Below are 23,279 nucleotides of genomic sequence, written 5' to 3'. Positions count from 1 at the left end.
GGACACAGTGGCCAGGCCTCGGGTGAGGACCCCTGATCACTCTGCCCTCCCCACGCTCCTTCGATAATAAAAGAAAAATTCCGGAACTGCGCGACTGCTACGGTCGCAGGTTCGAATCCCGCCACGGGCACGGATGTGTGTGATGTCCTCAGGTTAGTTAGGTTTAAGTAGTTCTAAGTCTACGGGACTGACGACGTCAGATGTTAAGTCCCATAGTGCTTAGAGCCATTTGAACCATTTTGAAGAATGGCAAATAAGATTTATGTTTTCTGTCCCGTTTAAAAATCGCCTTACGGCAAGAACAAGGCCGATTTCCGTCTCGGACCTTCTCCTATCCGAGCTTGTGATCCGTCTCCAAAGACCGTGGCGTCGACGGGTCATTAAACCCCAGGTTTCCCTTCAGTACCCAGCGTAAAAACCAGAGCGGCATTTCATCGAGCCGTTGAGCATTCCGAGTTGGGTCAGTTTGGTGGGCGATCGCTGGCTGCAACGCATTGCTCCGCGGCTCGGCTCGGGCCGTTCTCACGGACGCCATCCCGCCTCCGCCCGGCGCCGCCCGCTCACACAGGAAGACCGTCATTACTGCCACCGCCACGCTCGTTTAGAATACTTAATTAATTTGAACTTGGAGATAATTACTTGTAATTTGCCCCTCGTACGCGCTCACAGACAAGCAGCGGCGGGCGAGCCGCCAGCCACAGCCGCGAGTGCGTGGTCGGTGCGTGTGCGTCACTGCTGGCTGTGTGTGTGTGTGTGTGTGTGTGTGTGTGTGTGTGTGTGTGTGTGGAAGCGTGTGTGCGATGGGTGAGCGCCTGAAATGACACTTCCCTTGGAAGTCCGAGTTAGTGAGTGGTTTAAATAAAACCAGTGGGGTGGGAAATCCTAATTAATTAAAGCTCTTTACGAAAGCGAGTGAAACAGAGGATGTTGTCATAGAGACGAGATGCGGTGACTGAGGGGGAGCCGGCCGGCAGCCGCCCGTTGACAGATGAGCCCCGCGCAGCGCGGCACAACACGGCACCCACCGCTGGTACGCACCACTCCGCTGCTACACTGTAGACTACCACGCAAAGTGCCGTTCTCCTCCCGCACCGCAGTACGTGCTATACCAACTATTTTCTACTTCCTTCCTTCACAGTCATCACTTCTACCGTTTATTGAAACATTGTACGGTGTATATTGTCTACTGTTAAAACGTAGTGCTCCATTTTTTCATAATTCACAAGTTATAATACACTGTACGAAAAAAAGAGAGAGACGCATCACGAAGAAATTATCAGAGTGCAATGGTAACCGGTATATGTCGTGCATACGTACAGACAAACAAATGACTACAATTTTAGAATTAAAAAATTTCTGTAATTTGTGGTAAGTTCCTGTGGGACCAAACTGCTTGAAACGTCCCCTTAGAAAAATTAATGTGCTCATAAATCTCTTACGTTATTTGATTTTCAAACACCTGAGCAGAACTGTACGTACTCAGACATTTCACCGAGCGAGGTGGCGCAGTGGTTAGCACACTGGACTCGCATTCGGGAGGACGACGGTTCAATCCTGCGTCCGGCCATCCTGATTTAGGTTTTCCGTGATTTCCCTAAATCATTCCAGGCAAATGCCGGGATGGTTCCTTTGAAAGGGCACGCCCGACTTCCTTCCCCCTCCTTCCCTAATCCGATGAGACCGATGACCTCGCTGTTTGGTCTCCTTCCTCAAACAATCCAATCCAATCAGACATTTCTCTCTTTACTTATTCTGATCAACACTAAACTGACACACAATATGTTTAGCGCAGCGCAATCTGACTTTCAATAATCCCTACAAAAGAATGGCCCTGACTAACAATAACCTATGCCTTACATGAATCACTTACCTCACAAAAATCTTCGTTACTCGATCTACTGCAATACAGCGAGCGCCAATACTGCCAGCTAAATAAAAGATTCTAACTACTGAAGGCACTAGCTACTGATAGGCATAGTTAGCAAATGACAGATTTTTATAGAGAACTAACAATGCATTTACCTTAATAATGTTCAATATATATATATATCAGTTCATGATATCCAGTATTACAAATTTACTCTTTCTGATGGACACTCGTCCAGATAGTCCGTTCTCAAAATTCTGCCATCTCTCTCCCCACATCCACCACTGCTGGCGGCTCATCTCCACCTGTGCAACGCTAAGCGCTGTTCACATCCAACTGCCCAACACTACAATAGCGAATATTTCAACAATGCAAACCAGCCACAGACTGCACACAGCACAGCCAGTGATTTTCATACAGAGCTCTACGTGACTTTACCAACATAAAAACCTAAACAGCCTACTTACAGGCTGACAGACTACTTAATCTACCTTAAACTAACTTACGCTATGGACAACACACACTCACACATGCCCAAGGGAGGAATCGAACCTCCGACTGGGGGAGCCGCGCGAACCGTGACAAGGCACCCTAGACCACGCCGTTATCCCGCACGGTTTTTAGAATAATTTGAAGATTTTTTTTTGAAGAGAAGCAAGACAATAACGCGTTCGTCCACCTCTGGCCCTTAGGCGAAGAGTTATTCGGTTTGTCATCGATTGACAGGGTTTTTCGATGCCCTCCTGACCGATATGGTGCCAGTTTTTGTCCAGTTGGCGCGTCAGATCGCCAGAATCCCGAAGTCGTTGGAAGGCCTTGCCCGTAATGCTTCAAACCTTATCTCTTCATGTACATCACATAACATTTACCGATTTCCGACAATTCCTTCGTGGTGCGTTGCTTCTTTTTCTGCCTTACAGTGTATAATTCCCTCGCTCTCTAGAACCTGATGAACTCTCCTATCTTTCCAGATTGGGAGTCTGCTCTACACACTTCATGTCTTCTTTCTGGTTACTGTTTAATCTTTTTAACATATAGTGACACGAAGTTTCAGTTCCTAATTGAAATAATGTAAGCAACACTAAGCGTTTTTATCAACTCACCACTGTGTTGAGCTAAATCTTATACAAAATATGAGCTTAGTTCGGACCTGCGTCCACTCGCTACGACCACCAGCAGAACAATAAAGGGCGGATATCATTTTTTGTTTTCCTCACGCCGTTTATGACACCTGAAGATGAGCCTGCAGCAGAGATATATTTGATCAAGTGAGCGACTAGTCGATATCAAAAGAAAGATGAACGAAAAAATGATAAACCAAACGCTGCAAAAACCACGAAACTACACGGTATGTGGTACTTTGCATAAAAGAAGGTGTGAGGTATTACAGACTCCTGAAATGTCTTACGTAAGCTGCATAGTTCTGTTACAAAAGCGTTTGATTTTACATAGGGCATCATAGTTTGTACCAAAATCTGACAGAGGTGAATGTATATAATAATAGAAGCAAAAACGTTTCTTTAAACACGTCTCACAAACGAAACTTTGTCAACTAGGTGTAATGACACCTAGTGTTCAGTTCCGCATTACTTAGGCGTGTCCGGATACTTTTGATCAGATAGTGTAAGGAGATCTCTACGTCTACCTATATAACTCGCTGAAGTTTTTTGTACTACTGCTGTAAAGTTGCTTTACTGATAATACTTTCAGTAACTACTGTGATGAGTGCAGCATCTTGCTCGAGCAGCCCCAGGGCCAGGTGACTGGCGCAACTTCCTGATCATTAGCCTCAGCCGCGAGCCACGCAAAAAACAACCCTGCCCCTGACGCGCAGCCCGGAGCACCGGAAGTGACGTCAGTGTTAATTGCTGTTAAGCCAGGAGTCGGGTCCGCCCATCATCAGCCCGCTCATTACCTCGAGGGAACATCAGTATCGGACACCTCGACTTTCTACCTCATTTCCGTTCTAGCGTTTGGTTCATTTTCCCGTTTCCTGAACCAATGCCTACCTGCAAATGTGTCATTGGAGGCTTTAAGAGTTTCGGGATCTGCATCGCTGACTGCTTCTCTGCAGATGTTACTCTATTGTCACTGAAGCGTTACCGTTGAACGTGATGAGTGGAAAAGCAAAAGCGGAACGGTAAAGACACGGAAAAAGTAACCAAGGAATGCGACAGCCAGTTCGTCGCACTTGGCTCACAGTTTTGGGGGAATGAGCCAGATATGAGTCGTAATTCCGTCATTCATGTGTGCTTTCTGTACGCATTCGTGTTATGAGTATATCACGCCAACTTCACGAAGTGGAAGAGAGTGAGAGAGATACAATGCAGTAATAAAATACTGAGATCTAGTACAACCTTCGCTAATCAGTGTTTTATTAAACTATTTCAGTCAGATATCAAGATAGTTCCTCCCAGAATTCCTCACCGAAGTCTTTGGCGGAGCCTTATCTAAACACATGAAGAGTCTGTGTCTAATGAGCTCATGGTTGTCTTATTGTTTATACCTACAGTTCGGAGAGACAGGCAGACGTAATCCGCATTAACAGCTTTAAGCTTTGAGATGCATTGTATATAACTGCAAACTGAAAATGGGCAACGTTCTCGCTTCCCACGCCCGGGTTCCCGGGTTCGATTCCCGGCGGGGTCAGGGATTTTCTCTGCCTCGTGATGGCTGGGTGTTGTGTGCTGTCCTTAGGTTAGTTAGGTTTAAGTAATTCTAAGTTCTAGGGGACTTATGACCACAGCAGTTGAGTCCCATAGTGCTCAGAGCCATTTGAACCATTTTTTTGAAAATGGGCGATGGAAAATGCGACCATCTTCGAGTAGACGACATTGACAATTTATTGTTGAGTAATATTTCGTCAGTATTCAGTTCAGTGGTTTTCCCTTTGTTTGCGTTCACAGCCATCAGACGTAGGTTAAAAGAAGTCACGATTGTGCAGATGCTATTTACAATTTGAAAAAAAAGGTGTTTGTAACGCCATCGGCAAATCTCAACCTAACGATCGTTTTAGTTTGTTACAGATCAACATTGAAGAATAATAAATACACAACCGGAAACATGACTTGTTTTAACACAGAGCTCGTTAGAGGTTTCTAAACTTTTTTTTTTATTATGCGTTGTCAGTTATACCACAACACAACTTCACGTCACGGAAGTTGTGTTAGATAATGAAAATTCGTTCCCCTCCTATATAGTCTTCACAGACCACCTAACGTGATGACTGCGTGTTGTGTGCTGTCCTTAGGTTAGTTAGGTTTAAGTAGTTCTAAGTTCTAGGGGACTGATGACCATAGATGTTAAGTCCCATAGTGCTCAGAGCCATTTGAACCATTTGAACCACCTAAAACGGCTGCCGAAGCATTCCACTGTAGCTAGTGCTAACGAAGAGGACAAGTCTCAACCTTGTGCGAGTAGTCTGCTTAAGGCATATTGTGTGTTAGTTCCTTACTAAGCTGTTCTCATATAACGTGTGTGAAATGAGGGACTAGCCAAACATTTGCCTGAATGCAGTAAAGTCACTCGAAATCAGACGCACATTGACAGCTACGTTGGGCCAGTTATCTCGGAAGCAAGCATCTAATGTGTTACTCCTACCAAACCTATGTAGAGACTCATGAATGTTACTCGTAATTAAGCGTATTTATGGGAAGGCAGAGTACAGCTGTAGCTACTGGGTCAGTGACATTTGCCTCTTGAAAGTCATGTTGCGCTGTACGTTTCTGAAAACGTAACGACATTGCCGTACCGGAACACTACCTATCTTTGACATTTAAGTCACAGAGTCAGATCGAGAGCTGATGACACTTGAAACTGTCCGTAAGATGTCCGGCCTCATTGGCCATACACAGAGCGCATGCAAGTAATCCAGTGAGAACAAAACGATTGATTGGTCGTAGGCAATGCCAGCGAATTGCAGTGTTACTATTATTTATTTATTCTTTGTCGATGTCATTTATATTAAGAGCTCAGTAATATGAAACAGGAGCGATACAGACACATCTGAGAACAGGTCGGTTTTTAGCAATGCTATTTGTCTCGCAATCAAGAAAATCGTCGTCCACACAAGGGTTTTAAAGGTTTTTTTTAAATTTTAGTTTTTGAAAAGCATTGTATGGTTAGTGTCAGTGATAGACCGAAGAAACATATCCAGCAAAGGCAAGACTCGAAAATTACTTTTTGATGTGAATAAGTTGGTCTGTTTCGGCAGCAAGTTACGCAATACAACTTATTATATCCAGAGAACTGATGATTTTCCATGATGTATAAGAACTGTGTAATGAAAAAAAAACTCTGTATTTCAAACTCTAGGGCAGAGGGGAGCGGCAAGTTCTTGCCCTAACCCCTTGCGGACGCCTACACCAGTGTCAGTACTGCAAACTACTCATATAGTTTGGAAAAAAAGGCCGAAAAAATATTTCATGTACCTTAAGATAGGTAACCTAAATTATACATCAACGAAAAAAATCGTAATGCAAAAAATAATGTAGAGTAATGAAATTTCGGGAATACATTTGTTTAGGTAACAATTGTAAGTGATTAACATTGCAAGATCACAGGTTAATATAAGCGCCAGATAAGCCATTCAATATTTGAAATGCTGGTACATGAATAACCGGTGTAGCTGCCAGAATGTTGAGTGCAAGGATGCAAGCGTACATGTATTGTGTTGTACGGGTGCCGTATGTCAGTTTGGGGGATGGGGTACCATGACTGCACTTGGTCGGTCAATACAGGGACGGTTAACGCCGAAACTGTCGTCCTATGATCTCCCATGTGTGCTCGAGCGGACCAATGCAACGTATCGACACTCTACAGAGCATGTTGGGTTGCAACAGCGGTATTTGGGCAAGCGTTATCCTGTTGGAAAACACCCCCTAAAATGCTGTTCATGAATGACAGCACGACAGGTTGAATCACCAGACTGACGTACAAATCTGCAGTCAGAGTGCGTGGAATAACCACGAGAGGGCTCATGCTGTCATACGAAATCGTACCCCAGTGGATAACTCCAGGAGTAGGTCCATTATGTCTAGCAAGAAGACAGATTGGTTGCAGTCCATCACTGGAACTGAGCCAGAACCCCCTTTCATCAGAAAACACAACAGACTTCCAACCGCTCTCTAATGAACTCGCGCTTGATAGCACAGAAGGCACAAATGGTGGTGGTTTGGGGCCGGTGGAATGGCTTGGGGCTGTTCTTGAAGTCACCAATTTGTAACAGTTCGTTGCAATTTTGCTACTGCAGATGCAGTACGATGCGCCAAAACTCGAACGCCAAGCACGATGGTCTATCTATGTAGATAGTGGCAAGTGGCCGTCCGGAGCCCGGTATTCTTGCGACCTTACATTATCGTGACCACCGGTGCCAGCAATCATGAACAGTGGCTACATTCCTGCCAAATGTTTATGTAACATCGCAGAAGGAATATCCAGTTTCTCGTACCCCTATTACATGACCTCGTTCAAACTCAGTGAGAGTTGACAATGGCGCTTAACTAACATCAACTCACCTCACCCAATCTCAAAAGCAACTAACTCTCTCGACCATTACAGCGTGCATTTAAAGCAAACCTGATTTGCGTCCTAATACTCCTTTAGTAACTATATCTGAGTATTCATACAAAATTATGAACTCGGTTTTGCCCTGAAATACACCCTAGAAACTAAATGTGTCCAATTAATAACGAGACTTGAGTTAAAAATTAATGTTTCGGACGTGGCGAACATCACGCATAAAGCGATCGGGAAGGGGGGAAGGGGTTATACTCGGAACTAACGAAACTGAGTTTTGATCTTGGTCTGCAAACCTCATACGATAATTCCTCAAAGTGCAGTATAATCGAGCCTTATAGGTTCAGTTTGGTTAGGAAAGCGTGTTTATCATCTGTTGCCTACACAGATTAGTAACTTGAAATTAGAGAGCTCTTTTGGTGAAGTTATTAATTTACGATGACACCATCTCCGCTGTGACATTACTCAAAGAACCGCATTAGCATAGCCGTAACTGTGCTGCTGAAAAGTTGTTGCGGGAGATATAAGGGGCCGTCAAACGAAAACGATACATATGGTAAAAGTATGTAAACTGTTTATTATTTCAAAAGTTTCGGAACCATAGTTGCACCCAGGCGTTCATCTCTTGGTACGAAAATTTGGAAATCGCATGAGGAGACGTTGGGACTGTGTGGAGGATGTGTAAGGGCTTCCCGCCAAATCTTCTACAGCGTAGTCGAAGCAATGTTGGCAACATATGGGCGGCCATTATCCTGCAACAGAATGATGCGTTCCGTCAACATTCCTGGGCGATTGGATTTGACGGCGCTCTTCTGTTTTTTCGAAGTGTCCGCGTACCTCTGTGAGTTACGCCGTGTTCCAGAAAAGCAATGAGCAGCGGACCCTTGAAGTCAAAGAAAAAGATCATCGTAACTCTCTCAGAGCTGGCGTGCCTCTTGTTTCGACTACGCTGCAGAAATTTCGCTCGTAAGCTCTTGCACATCCTCCATGCGATTTCCATATTTTTGGAGCTCTGAAGAAAGACGTTGTGTCCGTCTACCTGCTTCGAACGAAGAGTTGCACGCCTGGATACAATCATGGTTCCGTAGGCAACCGCAAACATTTTTCCATGAAGGCACTGACCGTCTTGTCCCACAGTGGGATAAGTAAATTAACAATTATGGCGATTACTTTTTAAAAAAAAGAATATACTTTACTTCTTCTCATGTTTGTTTCGTTTTTCCCATGTTTGTTTCGTTTTTATTTGACTGTCCCTTGTAAATACAAGTGCGACAAGTCTATGAAGCGTATTCCTCGAACAATCTACGATATTAGTGAATGGCACACGTTTTGTATGAAACAAATTTTAAGTATTCAGTTTTGGATGGAGGTACACATGGTAACATTTACGGACAAAGAAAAGGTGTAAGCTAATGAATTTGCCAACGCAAATGTATGAGGAATTCAGTATAATGCGTAAACAAATCTGATATACAAAGTCGACCTTTGTAATTAAGGATAAACATCAGATTAGAACGTACACTATGTGATCAAAATATCCGGGCACCTGGGTGAAAATGACTCACAAGTTCGTGGCGCCCTCCATCGGTAATGCTGGAATTAAATACGACGTTGGCCCACCCTTAGCGTTGATGAAAGCTTCCACTCTCGCAGGCATACGTTCAGTCAGGCACTGAAAGGTTTATTAGGGAATGGCAGCCCATTCTCCACGGAGTGCTGCGCTGAGGAGAGGTATCGATGTCGGTCGGTAAGTCCTGGCACGAAGTCGGCGTTCCAAAACATCCCAAAGGTCTTATGTAGGATTCAGGTTAGGACTCTGTGCAGGACAGTCTATTGCAGGGATGTTATTGTCGTGTAACCACTCCGACACAGGCCTTGCATTATGAAAAGGTGCTCGATCGTTTTGAAAGATGCAATCGTCATCCCCGATTTGCTCTTCAACAGTGCGAAGCAAGAAGATGCTTAAAACATCAATGTAGGCCTATGCTGTGATAATGCCACGCAAAACAACAAGGGCTGCAAGCCCCCATCATGAAAAACACGAGCCGCACGGAGTGGCCGCGCGGTTTGAGGCGTCATGTCACGGGCTGCGCGGCCCCTCCCGCAGGAGGTTCGAGTCCTCGCTCGGGCATGGGTGTGTGTGTTGTTCTTAGCCTAAGTTAGTTTAAGTAGTGTGTAAATGTCGGGACCGATGACCTCAGCAGTTTGGTCCCTTAAGAATTCACACGCATTTGAACTTTTTTTTTGAAAAACACGACTGCACCAGAACACCATCACCCCCGAATTTTACTGTTGGCACTACACACGCTGGCAGATGAAGTTCACTGGGCATTCACCCTGCCATCGGATCGCCACATTGTGTACCGTGATTCGTCACTCCACACAACGTTTTTCTACTGTTCAATCGTCCAATGTTTACGTTCCTTACGCCAAGCGATGCGTCGTTTGGCATTTACCGCCGTGATGTGTGGCTTATGAGCAGCCGCTCGACCATGAAATCCAAGTTTTCTCCCCTCCCGCCTAACTGTCATAATACTTGCAGTAGATCCTGTTGCAGTTTGGAATTCCTGTGTGATGGTCTGAATAAATGTCTGCCTATTACACATTACGACCCTCTTCAACTGTCGGCGATCTCTGTCAGTCAACAGACGAGGTAGGCCTATACGCTTTTGTGCTGTACGTGTCCCTCCACTGCTCCATCCCATGGGAAACAGTGGACTTAGGGGATTAGGAGTGTGAAAATCTCGCATACAGAAGTATAACACAAGTGACACCCAATCACCTGACCACGTTCGAAGTCATTAAGTTCCGCGGAGCGCCCCATTCTGCTCTCTCACGATGTCTAGTGACTACTAAGGTCGCTGATATGGAGTACCTGGCAGTAGGTGGCAGCACAATGCACCTAACATGAAAAACGTATGTCTTTGGGGGTGTCCGGATACTTATTATCACATAGTGTATAACATACCCACCGAACGTCATTAGACGACCAACCGAAATATGCGCGTCCAGCACTCTGATTGGCTGGCACCAGTCAGAGCTCTAGCGTTGCTACAGGACATGCCTGCTCTCTTGTTTGGCAGGGATGTGCTGTTTCCGCGGGCAAGGACGGTTAGCGACTGATCGTCTGGGAGACGACAGGTTACTTATGCATAGCACGCGGGTGCGCGATGTGTCAAAGGAGCCTGCGACATACAGACCGTCTTTCAGATGGTTACCTGGAGCCGTCTGTTGTTACCAGTGACAGCAGACTGACGCATTCTTGATTTTAGGACAGGTTAAATTTGTGATGGGATTCATTATGGTAGTATCTAGCGTGTAGTTGTCTTTTCTTATTCGTCAGCACTGGTATATCTTTTACGTAAGCGTTTGCTTTACATTTAAGAGTGGCGTATGTGACCCACTATAGCCTCTATGTGCTGTGTCAAATCATACTGAAGTGAATAATATTGTTTTGATGTACTGATATGTGCATGCTTTTAAACAGCTTTTAAATGCCATAATTTGACTTAGTAGCTGTATGTCAATTTTGATTAAAACCGTCAGGTTCTATCAAACAACAGAAGATCCTCAGGTATTAACAGCGACTTTAAATGGAGGTCATGCGTTGAAAGATACTCTTTTATGCCTAGGTGAGGCAGTTTTGCCTCGTGCACAAATCAGTTTCTTTCGTGCGTTTTGTAACTTCGCTGCATAACGTCGACGTAGACACACGTGATCACGTTTAGATGCATGATCTGTAGTTAGCGTCGTTCGTAATACGTATTGTCTTTATTTTGCACTCGTTTCCGAGTTCGCAGTTACACAAGTTGCTACTGTAATAGAAGTCTTATTAAGATCATAAGAGTTTTTATTGCAAAGGACCTTCAGTGGTTAGATTTTTTGTTTCCTACTTCATTCCAAATGTCCTTCTACACTTAGGTGTTCGATTTTATTACACTGCACTTCATCGACACTAAATATATTGTCGTTTTAATTTTGTGCAGATCCACTTACACTTTTCGTACTCTGTTTTGCTTTGTTACACGAGGTGCAAGTGGATCTACACAACATGAAAACGAACATATGTATATTTCGTGTAAATGAAGTCCAGTGACCCCTGGCTCCTTATGCAACGCGCATCTGAGCCTCTATAATAACGTGTTTTGTGTCTTCAGCGGTCAAGTTTCTGTCCTTTCTGTGTTTCTACCTCTTGAATGAATTTAAGCTGCGGTTTTCCTCTGCTCCTTATGTTTATCGCTCTATGTTCAAATATATTTTGAGTATTCTTGCTTGCCCCATTCTCATTAAGTGCCTAAATCATAAAATTTTTCTGCGTCATAATATTTCATCCGTTAGGTACCATTTTTTTGTTATTTTCCGTAGGAAGTCCGTTTCTACAACTTGAATCTTCTTTTAGTTCTTCTCCATAATAGTCCAGCACTTCAAACCATAGATGGTAGCTGACTCAATAATGATATGTTATGTGCATCTTTCAGCCTGTATGTACTCATTCCTCTTCTCGCTCAAAAGCTTTTTGTGATGTCCCTCTTCTGAACACCCATATTGGCATATTTATTTTTTCTACTGTATCAGCTCTCAGCTGTTTTATTGTTTTCCAGGCATATTTTACTTTGGAGCCTCCCATATACTTGTTTATCTCCTCACACATTTTGCCTATCACTTGCTTTTGCTCTTGAAATTTATTTTTTAGTCTCTCTGTTCCGTCTAGTATAGTACTTTCTATTCTCGATGTCCTGCGAGTTAGCCACTTGTGGTACAATTGTTTTTTCTTTTTCACCATTTCCTCAATACCTTTTGTACACCAACCCCGATTCATATTCTTAGAACTCTCTTTTATTCCTAAGTCTTATCGTACTGCACTATGAATGCACTCTTTCATTTCATTGTACATTATTGTTGCGTGGATCACTGATGTCCCTACCATTATTTAATTTGCAAGTCAATGTCGTATTCTGTAGGAACTTCACAGGATCTTGTTGTCAATTTTCCAAATTATATCTGGATGCTTCAGCTATTTTACTGTTTTCACTATTCTTGGCCGGCCGGTGTGGCCGTGCGGTTAAAGGCGCTTCAGTCTGGAACGCGTGACCGCTACGGTCGCAGGTTCGAATCCTGCCTCGGGCATGGATGTGTGTGATGTCCTTAGGTTAGTTAGGTTTCATTAGTTCTAAGTTCTAGGCGACTGATGACCTCAGAAGTTAAGTCGCATAGTGCTCAGAGCCATTTGAACCACTATTCTTGCCGTGGATGTTGATTTTACTACAACTTTTGCTTTTGCTTTGAGTTATAAAATGGTCTAATTCATATTCTGCACTTCTGAAGTCTCTAGTCTCTTGCGTTTTTAATTCTTAATTTTGCGGCTGTATCGTACAACCTGCTAACGGCCTTGCCGTCAGATCACCGAAGTTAAGCGCAGTCGAGCTGGGCTGGCATTGGATGGGTGACCATCCGGTCTGTCGGGCGCTGTTGGTAAGCGGGGTGCACTCAGCCCTTGTGAGGGAAACTGAGGAGCTACTTGATTGAGAAGTAGCGGCTCCGGTCTCGGAAACTGACATACGGCCGGGAGAGCGGTGTGCTGACCACATGCCCCTCCGTATCCGCATCCAGTGACCCCTATGGGCTGAGGATGACACGGCGGCCGGTCAGTACTGATGGACCTTCATGGCTTGTTAGGGAGGAGTATTTTAGTTTAGCATCGTATAACCTATTATCTTAAATTGCTTGCAGGTTGCATCCAGGTGTATTTATGTATTTCTCTGAGAGGAAAGCTGGCCGTTGTGGCCGGGCGGTTCTAGGCGCTTCAGTCTGGAACCGCGCGACCGCTACGGTCGCAGGTTCGAATCCTGCCTCGGGCATGGATGTGTGTGATGTCCTTAGGTTAGTTAGGTTTAAGTAGTTCAAGTTCTAGGGGACTGAGGACCTCAGATGTTAAGTACCATAGCGCTCATAGCCATTTGAACCATTTTTTTGAGAGGAAAGCAGCCGTTCTGTATTCTTAATGAGCGAGCTCCACAAAAATTAACCAGTCTTTTCCTACTGTCGTTATTTGTTTACTTCCTGTATCTTCCTACAACCTCTATGTTTCCGGTCTTTCCTTTTCGAGCGTTAAAGTCTCCCACAAGTGATATCTCTTTTCATAGATTAATGTCACTTGCACTTTAGTCCGATTTTTTCGCAAGATGGAAGTGATGTGTTGTTCCAACATGTTAATGCTCCCTTACACACGTATAATGTATCCCAGAACAGTATTCGCCATATTTACAATCGACTGGACGCCAGAGTCAGCGCCTGCATTGCTGTCTGTGGAGGCTACACGACGTACTAATATGGGTGTTTCAGGATGGGTCGATACCTAAGAACCGCTTGTGCTATTGCTCTGTAAATTTAATGATTTCATGTTCTCCATGTGCATCCTGTAACAGTAAATCTTGAGTGAATTGGAAACCTCTTAAAGGGTCTACTAACTTTTGTTGTGGCAGTGTAGAGAAATAAATATTTACTTAATTTCTTCGGAGATTTCGTCCGTTTTCTGCTAGACATTTGCTCCAGTTCCTACTCGATCACCACGGTTTACTTGTGGTTTTCCAGTACTGTTGCGAGGAGCGGAATAATTTGCATTTACGAGTAATGCTGCCTGGTTGGTCTGTTGTGCCGCGCTGCAGCTGCCTCAGGTAAACTCGCCGTCTTGTAGTACTAGAGGGTGCGCGCACAGTAATTTGTACCCGTGAGCTACCCGAGCGGCGGACACTGCCCCCCTCCCCCCGGTACCGCGAACTGAGACGACGGCAAGCGGACCGCGTGGGTTTTGGGTTTGCCTAATTGGCCGCCGTATTCGGCGCCTGCGTCGGCAAACGCAGCGGCGGGGGAGCGTGTCTCATCCTCGTTATCACATTACATTTGCATACCGGCGTGTAAACACAATGTCGCCAGCACCCGCCCTCCTTTATGTAAATAGCGGCTCCTAATGAGATCCGCGGCCGTGCGTCACCGGCACCCAGCCGGCGCCCGCTCCGCGCCTCGCTCTCCGGAGGTGTGTGGCGCAAAAAAGAGAACGAGTAACCGAAACAGCCCTCACGGAAGGTACCCATTGTAATCGTGTCTCAAAATCTATTCCCGGAGAACACGATTGGCATCTAAATATCGCCGTCACGATTTGAGCGCTGCCTTGTCTGCAGGGGAGAGTTCTTAATGCGTTCGCCGTATAATAAAGCACAGCCGGTGGGCGTTGCCACTGTCGACGTATCGTTGCGCGAATCGACAGGAGATTCAGTTTGGAAATCTGGCCGCGCGGCCGCTATCGCGCGCAACGCCGGCAGCCGCTCTCGTGGAGTGTTGGCCGTGATTTCGTCTCGTACAGGAAGCGGCAGTGGTAGAATGTCGTGTACGCAATGACCAGCGCTGTGACTTCGCTGCTATTTGATCGCTGTAGTAATGAAAATACTGCCCTCGGACAGTGTGTTGGCTGCAATGAGAACCAGACAAACTTGTTGCTCACCATTAGAGCAGTATATGATTCAAATGGCTCTAAGCACTATGGGACTTTACATCTGAAGTCATCAGTCCCCTAGACTTAGAACTACTTAAACCTAACTAACCTAAAATTTAAAAACCTCTCTCACACCGGCCTGATTTAGCTTCACTGATCAGGATGGTAAAAAACATGCGTATATTAAGGGAATTTTCATTCACAAAGCAGGCTTATCACATTCACACAGTACAACACTGTTCTATCCTGATTAAATTGAGCTTAACCTAAATTCCATAAGGCAGTGAAGCAATTTCGAAGTCTCGGTGCGACGAAAATTGTCAGTCGATCTCCTGAAAACATTTGTAATAATTATTAACTTTCGGTGATCACATGGGGAAGACCGGAGATCTGCTGGTATGACCGTGTTAGCCTATTTATTGAAAGTAATAAGCTGGATATCTTGAGCATACAAAACGGCAGGTTCGTCCAGTATAAATCAGACATTCCCCACTGATCCCGTGCAACACAGCGTAGTAAGCAGACACTGTCAATAATAATCAGTTAAATAATACGCGAACACACTTACTTTAGTTTAGTTCATGTATTAAATTCCTTCTCATACAGAATCTCATCAAGATGGCGACTACCTCAAAATACATACATATACATCTTCGTTCTTTCCCCGCTAATCCGCAAGATCTCCATCATTCTTTTCATAAGAGAAAACATAGATAGCAGAGAAGCTCTTCCATGGAGTAAATGGACGCTCCAAGGAATGATAGGGCTTGAAACTACTTTGCATTGATAATCATCGTATATTAAAGTTTAGGAATCGGTAAGATAAGAAGAGATATTTCGAGATATGTACTGAGTTATATAATTTATAAAAATTTCTGGTTCAAATGGCTCTGAGCACTATGGGACTTAACATCTATGGTCATCAGTCCCCTAGAACTTAGAACTACTTAAACCTAACTAACCTAAGGACAGCACACAACACCCGGCCATCACGAGGCAGAGAAAATCCCTGACACTACCGGGAATCGAACCCGGGAACCCGGGCGTGGGCAGTGAGAACGCTACCGCACGACCACGAGCTGCGGGCTATAAAAATTTCTGAAAATATCGCTGAGAGACCGCTGCAAGAGACATTACAGCAGGATTCGTACCTGCGACCGTACCAGCGGCGTTGTTCCGGACTGAAGCGCCTAGAACCGCTCGGCCACAGCGGCTGGTTAGAGCAGTATATCTAGACGGTCCACTGACACTAATGTGACCAGCGCCAATGTTCGAACTCAACGTGCAATAACCATTCATAGATATCAGGTGGCAGCACTAGCAGTGGAGGGTACATAAAGAGTGTCGGGGGGAGGGGGAGGGGGGGGGGGGGCGAAAACGGTGCCCTCCACGCCCGCACCAACGCGTTGATCAGACCAAAAGTTCTACTGTCACCTCCGTCAACATGTTAGTTGTCTAATAGGTGGATCACAGGATGCTGGGTCTGGGCTGTGATGTTATCCGTGCGTCTGGGTAAGATTACGCATTAACACGGTCCATCAGGTGATAGATAGTGGACGAAACGCATGGTCATTGGTTTTCGGGCCAATTTTAGAAGAATTTCCGAAACGACTAAGCTTGTGAACTGATCGCACACCACAATGGTTAAAGTACACAGTACTTGGGAAAATGGCGCTATCCAAGCCCGGCGCCGAGTTACTGTGGTGCTCGGGCCATGGATGACAGGAGTGAATGACGGCTGCGGAGGTGAACAGACGTGCAGCTGTTGAGGAAGTGACGGCCCGAATGAACCAAGGGGCTACCAACAGTGTCTCCTCAACGACCGTTGCTTCGTAGAGTCCTCCTAGGGCAGGCGCCTGGTTCAAGCACCCATGCTGACTTCTGTTCATCGGCGTCGAAGGCAGTAATTTGCACGATACTACTGCAACCGGACGGTCACTGAGTAGCCACAGGTGGGCTTTTCAGATGAATCACATTTTACGACCCATCAGACAGATGGCCGCTAGCGTGCACGGATTGAAACGTCTGGAACCAAACAAGGAGGGAACGTTATGCTCATCTATCCATGAAGGACACGTTTCCCAACATGCAGTTTGTTTTTTCCTCAGCACGATGGCATCTACCAGCAGAACGATGCAACGTGTCACGTAGCATGGTTGGGAGTGCACCAGGATAAGCTTACCGTACTTCCATGGCAACCAAACTTCCTGGATTTAAAACCATTCGAGAATATATGGAACCACCTTGATCGTGTTGTCCGCAGCACGGGGCCTCTACCGTGAAGCCTAATGCGGCTCGCCACGGTACTGGAGTTGGTATGGCTCCATATCCCTGTCCGTACCTTCCAGAAACTCATTGACCCTCTTCCTGCACACAAAAGCACACTGCAAAGGCTTTTAAAAGGTGCTCACATTAACCTGACTGGACGATGGTTCAAATGGCTCTGAGCACTATGGGACTTAACATCTGAGGTCATCAGCCGCCTTGAACTTAGAACTACTTAAACCTAACTGACCTAAGGACATCACACATATCCATGCCCGAGGCAGGATTCGAACCTACGACCGTAGCAGTCGCGCACTGAAGCGCCTACAACCACTCGGCCACCGTGGCCGGCGACTGGACGATGTAAATTACGAAATATTTAACCAGGTGCACAAAAATTTGATTTTCATTATTTCATATAATTATTGACAGAGTTTATAAATTTAAAATACTTTCGTAATTACTCTTTTTGAGATATAATCGTACTTTAAAGGTTTAAGACAAAAGACAACTATTCAAGTTAGAAACTGCGAGGCAGCGCAACTCACGGCGTGTATATTACCCAGACCATATTCATCCAGTATTTGTGAATTAGAGCACTTAGTGACTGCCAACAAACTCCAGACATAATTTCAAATGTTTACGATACTTTCCTTTGGTGATATACTCACTCTCCCACAACATAATTAAAGGGGAAATGTTTATCGCTTACTGCATGTTTGATGTTCACTCAGTGAAACATCAGCATCAACCATAACTTTTCACTTTGTTCCTTCCTTAGCACTAGCTGTATCCACAAGACATTATGCACATATACTGCCGAATGTACCTGATAAATTAAATCATTGTGACGTAATGAGAATTCGATTATTTAAAGAATCCAGGGTGCAAAGTTTATTGATCTCTTCTAAATGGGCCCGCAGCTCGTGGTCGTGCGGTAGCGTTCTCGCTTCCCACGCCTAGGTTCCCGGGTTCGATTCCCGGCGGGGTCAGGGATTTTCTCTGCCTCGTGATGGCTGGGTGTTGTGTGATGTCCTTAGGTTAGTTAGGTTTAAGTAGTTCTAAGTTCTAGGGGACTGATGACCGTAGATGTTAAGTCCCATAGTGCTCAGAGCCATTTGAACCATCTTCTAAATGGTGTGCTGTGAAAGCTTGGAAAGATCACCAGAACCCGCCTGTCTCCGGACCACCCAGGTGACGAGAGACGCTGTGTGGGAACTCCGCGTTTGAAGGAATAGCAACTTTTCACCGCATGCAATTAGAGAGAAAAATGTTCATATCTTCTGAGTTCTCAATACTAGCCTTGTAATGACCATACTCGGCTATACTTCCCCAAATCGAATTACTCAGAGTAAGATATAAATATAAGAGGGGGCTCATGCCACCTCTCACCATTACATCTGTGTCTGTGTGTCTCGTGGAAAAGAATTGCGTGTTATTCGGATGTTTGTAGATGTGAAGTTGCATGGGCGCTAAGTCTTGTCGTGACGTGTTTCAGGTGCAGGAGGCGGAGGCGGCGCTGCTCCGGGCATCATTTTCGACCAACACCATCAACAGCAGCAACAGCAGCAGCAGCAGCAACAACAACAACAACAGCCAGCTCCTCCACCACCCCCTCCCCCAGCCCCGCCGCAGGCGCAACAACAACAGCAGCAGCAACAACAGCAGCAGCAGCAGCAGCCACAACAACAACAGCAGCAGCAACAGCTGGGAGGTGTGGGCGGCGGCGGCGGCACTCCGCTAGCCGCGCTGGGCCTGTCGGTGCCGGCGCTGCAGGCGGTCAGCGCCGCCGCGGCCGCCGGGGAGCCCGGCGTGCGCTCGGTGCGCGTGTCGACGCCGCTGGACGACGGGCAGGGCCAGGCGCTGCTGCCGCCGCACGTGCGCGCCGTCGACGCCGAGGCGGGCTTCGTGTGCGCCAAGTGCCGGCTGGCGTTCGCGGCGGAGGCGGCGCTGCTGGCGCACCAGCGCGTCGCCTGCTACGCGGGGCAGGCGGCCGCCGAGCGGCGCGCGGCCGTGCGCCTGGTGCGCGCGCAGCGCTTCGAGTGCACGCTGTGCCCGGCCGCCGACCTGGGCGCCACGCTCGCCGAGGCGCGCGCGCACGCCGACTCCGAGCCGCACCGCGCACGCCTGCGCGACTCGCCCTCGCTCTCCCACCAGATGGAGGACGTCGTCAACCAGATCACGCTGCTGGCCGCCCGAGCCGCCGCCGAGAGCACCGACTCGAACGCCAACATCGCCACCGGCGCGGGCTCCGTCGACGGCTCGGCCGCCAAGGGCATGGCGGCGGCGCAGCAGAAGCGCTTCTCGCCGGCGATGCAGCCGCTCGCTGCCGCCGTACCCAGCACCGGCCAATAGCTGACCCTCTGGGGCCACAACCCCCTCGCCTCGGCTCTCCGCGTGGGAGTCTGGAGTACCCACCTGTGACTCTGCAGATGATCGACCTCTCTGCCCAATCAACTGTACACTGACAGATGCTGGGGCGGAACATTCCACCAAACATACTCCCAGATGGTCTCTCCGCCGCACATTTCCGTGACCGACCACTAAATTGCAGGAAATATTTTCAGTTCTCTAGCCCCCTGGAGCAAAAACTATTGGCAAATCCATAATAGCCAACCTCATGGCCATAAGTTGGGACCCGATCCTCTTTGATGCTGCTGCAGAATCACAATATTTCCTTCCCCCCCCCCCCCCCCTTTCAAAAATTTAAAACTACCGAGAACCATTTTGACGTATGTTTGTAGAATATTTCGCCCGTAACTTCTGTGCGTGATCCGAATGGGATCACTAACCGTGAAATGTCTGAAAAATTGTAATACCGGCACTGGCCTGTCAAATTATTGTAACGTATGGACAAGTAGTCCGCGGCTCGAAGCAACTGCTGCTGCCGTCGATGTACCAGGCCTCCGTTCGGCTGTGACACTGCCCGAACTCTGGACACCTGTTCTCCTGTACCGTACAACGACACACGTAGTTAACTCGTGGTAATAGTTTACTCACTCTCCTCGCAAATAATGCCGCTACAGAGGCAGATCCTATGCTGGAGAAGTATTTTACAGTTCCATAAATAGCTTGTAATGACAAATGACATGTCTTTTATTATTTTGGGCTTTTAAAAGAAATCTATGTTGTTTGGTGTAGACATTGGAGAAAAAAAAAGAAAGTTTAGTATCCGACGTTTGTAGGTCAAGGGTAGACTCTAAAACGTTCTGTTTGTGATTCTATGTCGTGTAATATTAATTAAAGCGATGGAACGGTCGCAGTTAAAAAACTGTGATTGTGTGATTCTTTTTCGTCAAGCGTGCCAGGTTTTTAAAAAATAACCGTACACACGTGAGATATTCCTAACACTTCTCCTAGGAAGAATACTACATACATAGTTACTATTTATTACAGATATGTAACAAAGATAGTTTTGGAATGAGTTTTATCATCTGAATAAACTTAATGGAGATGATAATTGTTTACTTGAGATTTATTATTTTTGGGCTAGACCAAATCATGTGTTGTGATTAGGTGTGTATGTGTGATAGTCAATACCGTGGAGCTGTACTAGCTTAATTTTACTGTTACTTTTGTATCCCTCAGAACTACCTTTGTGTACTGTTGGCAAATAATTTCCTTACTGAAAAAAATAATTATTGTTGCAAGCCACATCAGTACGTTTATCAACTGTTTATTTATTTTCTTTAGAATGGTAAACATTGGATTTATTGTCAAATTTATACTGACTGATTTGTTACTAGAGTCTTATTTGCAAACAGCTACTAAGGCGTTGACTGCACCTACAGAGCAGCCACTGGAGTGTACCGAGTTCCTAAAGTAAAGCTGCATGACCAGCGCCACTAACGAAAATATTCCTAAGCGTTTGGCACAGAGTTTATTCTTCTCACTGAGTGTATACATGTTGAACCGTACTGAACTGTGCTTGAAAGACTGTTGCACGTTTCACTAGAATGTGTCTTCTTTTGTTGTCGCCTCGTGGGCAACTTAACATTTTTAATGAAAAGTAACGTAAAGGAAGTATGAATTGGGCAGAGTATTTCACAGTAGCTACGCAAATCTATTCAAAATCTGAGCATTGTGGCTACAGTATATTGATCGTGCATGTGTAAATATTAAGGCAATGATTATTAACTGCAAATTACTATAAAATTGTAGAGGGAGAAACTTTATAAATGTCATGAAATTTTAATGATAATGAAATCCAAACCTCGCTGCTTTCTGTGACTTTGGAGTACTGAGATGACAATTTTTAAAAGAAAATAATTATGAGTAAAGAAAAAACATATATTAAAAACAAGTGACTAGCTTATTGTTTGTGTATATGTCAGTTTGTTTCTGGTTGTACTATTATCATGTTATTATTCTACACGTTAAACACACGCAAATGTATACACACACATACACAAACACAGACACATACAGATACAAACACACACGAAAATGTAACCAAGACACGTCTACACAAAAAATTACACTTGAAAAGTTTAAAAACTAATGTGAAAAAAGAGAAACTGTGTTCTGTCAGATTTGGGTTCTGTTTAGCTCAGCAGATAGGGTCCAATGTATGAAAACTTTTGTGTGTTATAAACTTAAAAGAGAGTTGTAGCCACAGAGGCCATATTAATTTCTCGGGAGGTGAACAGCCACTTCAGAGATAGCTTTCTGAGCCAGGGTACTTTCTCAGTGATGTCAACTTTGCCCGGTCAGTGGCTCGTAGCTGAGCGTAAGAAATTCGGCGCTCACTTCCGGCCTCCCAGTACTATGAGAACTATCACTCGAAGTGTTCTTTAGCTTGTCACGCGTGATTGTTTTAAAAGAAGGCTCGGAGCGCTCGCCAAAAGATAAAATCAGATGTTTAAATTTTAAGGAAGGAAAGAGGGAGATAGAGAGAGTGATGAGAAATTAAAGAAACGGGCCGCCCTCGCAGCTCGGGACGAGGACGGCTCCGCAGATTTTAAAAAGGGCTCGTCGGGGCGGTGGGCGTGGCGGCCGCCGGGGGCTGAACCGCCCCCGCAGTCGCCCGGCCGCATCCTCGGCGGGCCTCATCCCAGCACCCAAGGTTCCTATCTTTAGCTAACATTACTAAGGTTCCTGTTTATGAATGCTTTTTCTATAATAATAATAATACTACTAATGATAAGATATTAATAATTGTAACTATTAATAGATCTGTGTGCCGGGACGTGGTCGGTGTGTGCTAGGACGTGGAGTCGCCATTTTTAAGGTGTGCGGGCGAACGCGTGGGTGGCTGGGCTACCGCCGCTCGGGGTCCGGGAGGCGCGGCTCCACCCCCGGCGCGCTCGTCTTGACACTAGTGCTCATCCTCAATGCTATGCCCTTTCCTCTTCTCAGTTCCTCTAACAAAACATTTTAACGTCTCTGTTCCTTTCCGATGTGAGTACGGGAGAAGGACGTACACAGCACTGCAGAAACGCGCGGTTATCTATTTTGCTACTCTTTGGTTTCGGACCCTCGACTCCTAAACTGCTACCAGCTTCGAAGCAAAATTAATAAATCCTGAAAGCAATTCACTCAAACGAGAGAGAGACCTTTTTATTTACCGATTTGCTAAATCAACCTCCTGCTTGCGCGGCAGTCGATACATCGGAACTAACGTTAACTGTAGGGTCGCCAGTACGCACCCAGGCAGTTGGGCCCGTTTGAAACCCATCAAATTGAGGATAGGCAGTGGTTCGCCACCCGACGAATTTCTCTGATCGCGAAAACAAAATTCTGCGCCGCAGTTCCTCAAGAGCGCGCACCCTGCGCGCCAGATGTCGCCTAGCGACGAGCGGAGTTGCTAAAAAAAAAGGAAAAGAAAGAAAAATTTTTTGACCACGGTCTGGGAAAGAACACAAGTATCCTTAAGAAGATCATAATACGTAATTGAAATATTTCAATTATATATTAACCAATAGCTGATATATATTTTTAATATTTTCGTATATGAGCTGTTCCATTTGTATAAATTTATTGAAGGAGATTTAACGAATTTTAACAGCAGGGTGAAAACTGCAAGGGGGGTACCGCGATCGAGATACAATCAGAGAGCGGCCACTGAGTAATAGAAGGAACTCGGAAAATTGTGTGCAGCAGGGAAGCTGACTCTTTTTTTTTTTTAAAAAAAAATCGCAC

At 45.6% G+C, this 23,279-nt stretch overlaps 1 protein-coding gene across 1 annotated transcript; it reads left to right on the top strand.

Moving 5' to 3' along the window:
• The first annotated feature begins 800 nt into the window (after positions 1 to 800).
• On the top strand, positions 801 to 22,217 carry LOC126474767 (histone acetyltransferase KAT6A-like). Its single transcript, XM_050102243.1, has 5 exons — positions 801 to 804; positions 18,637 to 18,773; positions 18,834 to 19,226; positions 19,296 to 19,479; positions 22,012 to 22,217. The coding sequence occupies exons 1-5, from the start codon at positions 801 to 803 to the stop codon at positions 22,215 to 22,217; spliced, it is 924 nt and encodes a 307-aa protein (XP_049958200.1).
• Positions 22,218 to 23,279: the final 1,062 nt, after the last annotated feature.

Source organism: Schistocerca serialis, chromosome 4, assembly GCF_023864345.2.
Source record: "Schistocerca serialis cubense isolate TAMUIC-IGC-003099 chromosome 4, iqSchSeri2.2, whole genome shotgun sequence".
In the NCBI taxonomy this organism is placed as follows: domain Eukaryota; kingdom Metazoa; phylum Arthropoda; class Insecta; order Orthoptera; family Acrididae; genus Schistocerca; species Schistocerca serialis.
This window is presented reverse-complemented; position numbering and strand designations above follow the sequence as displayed.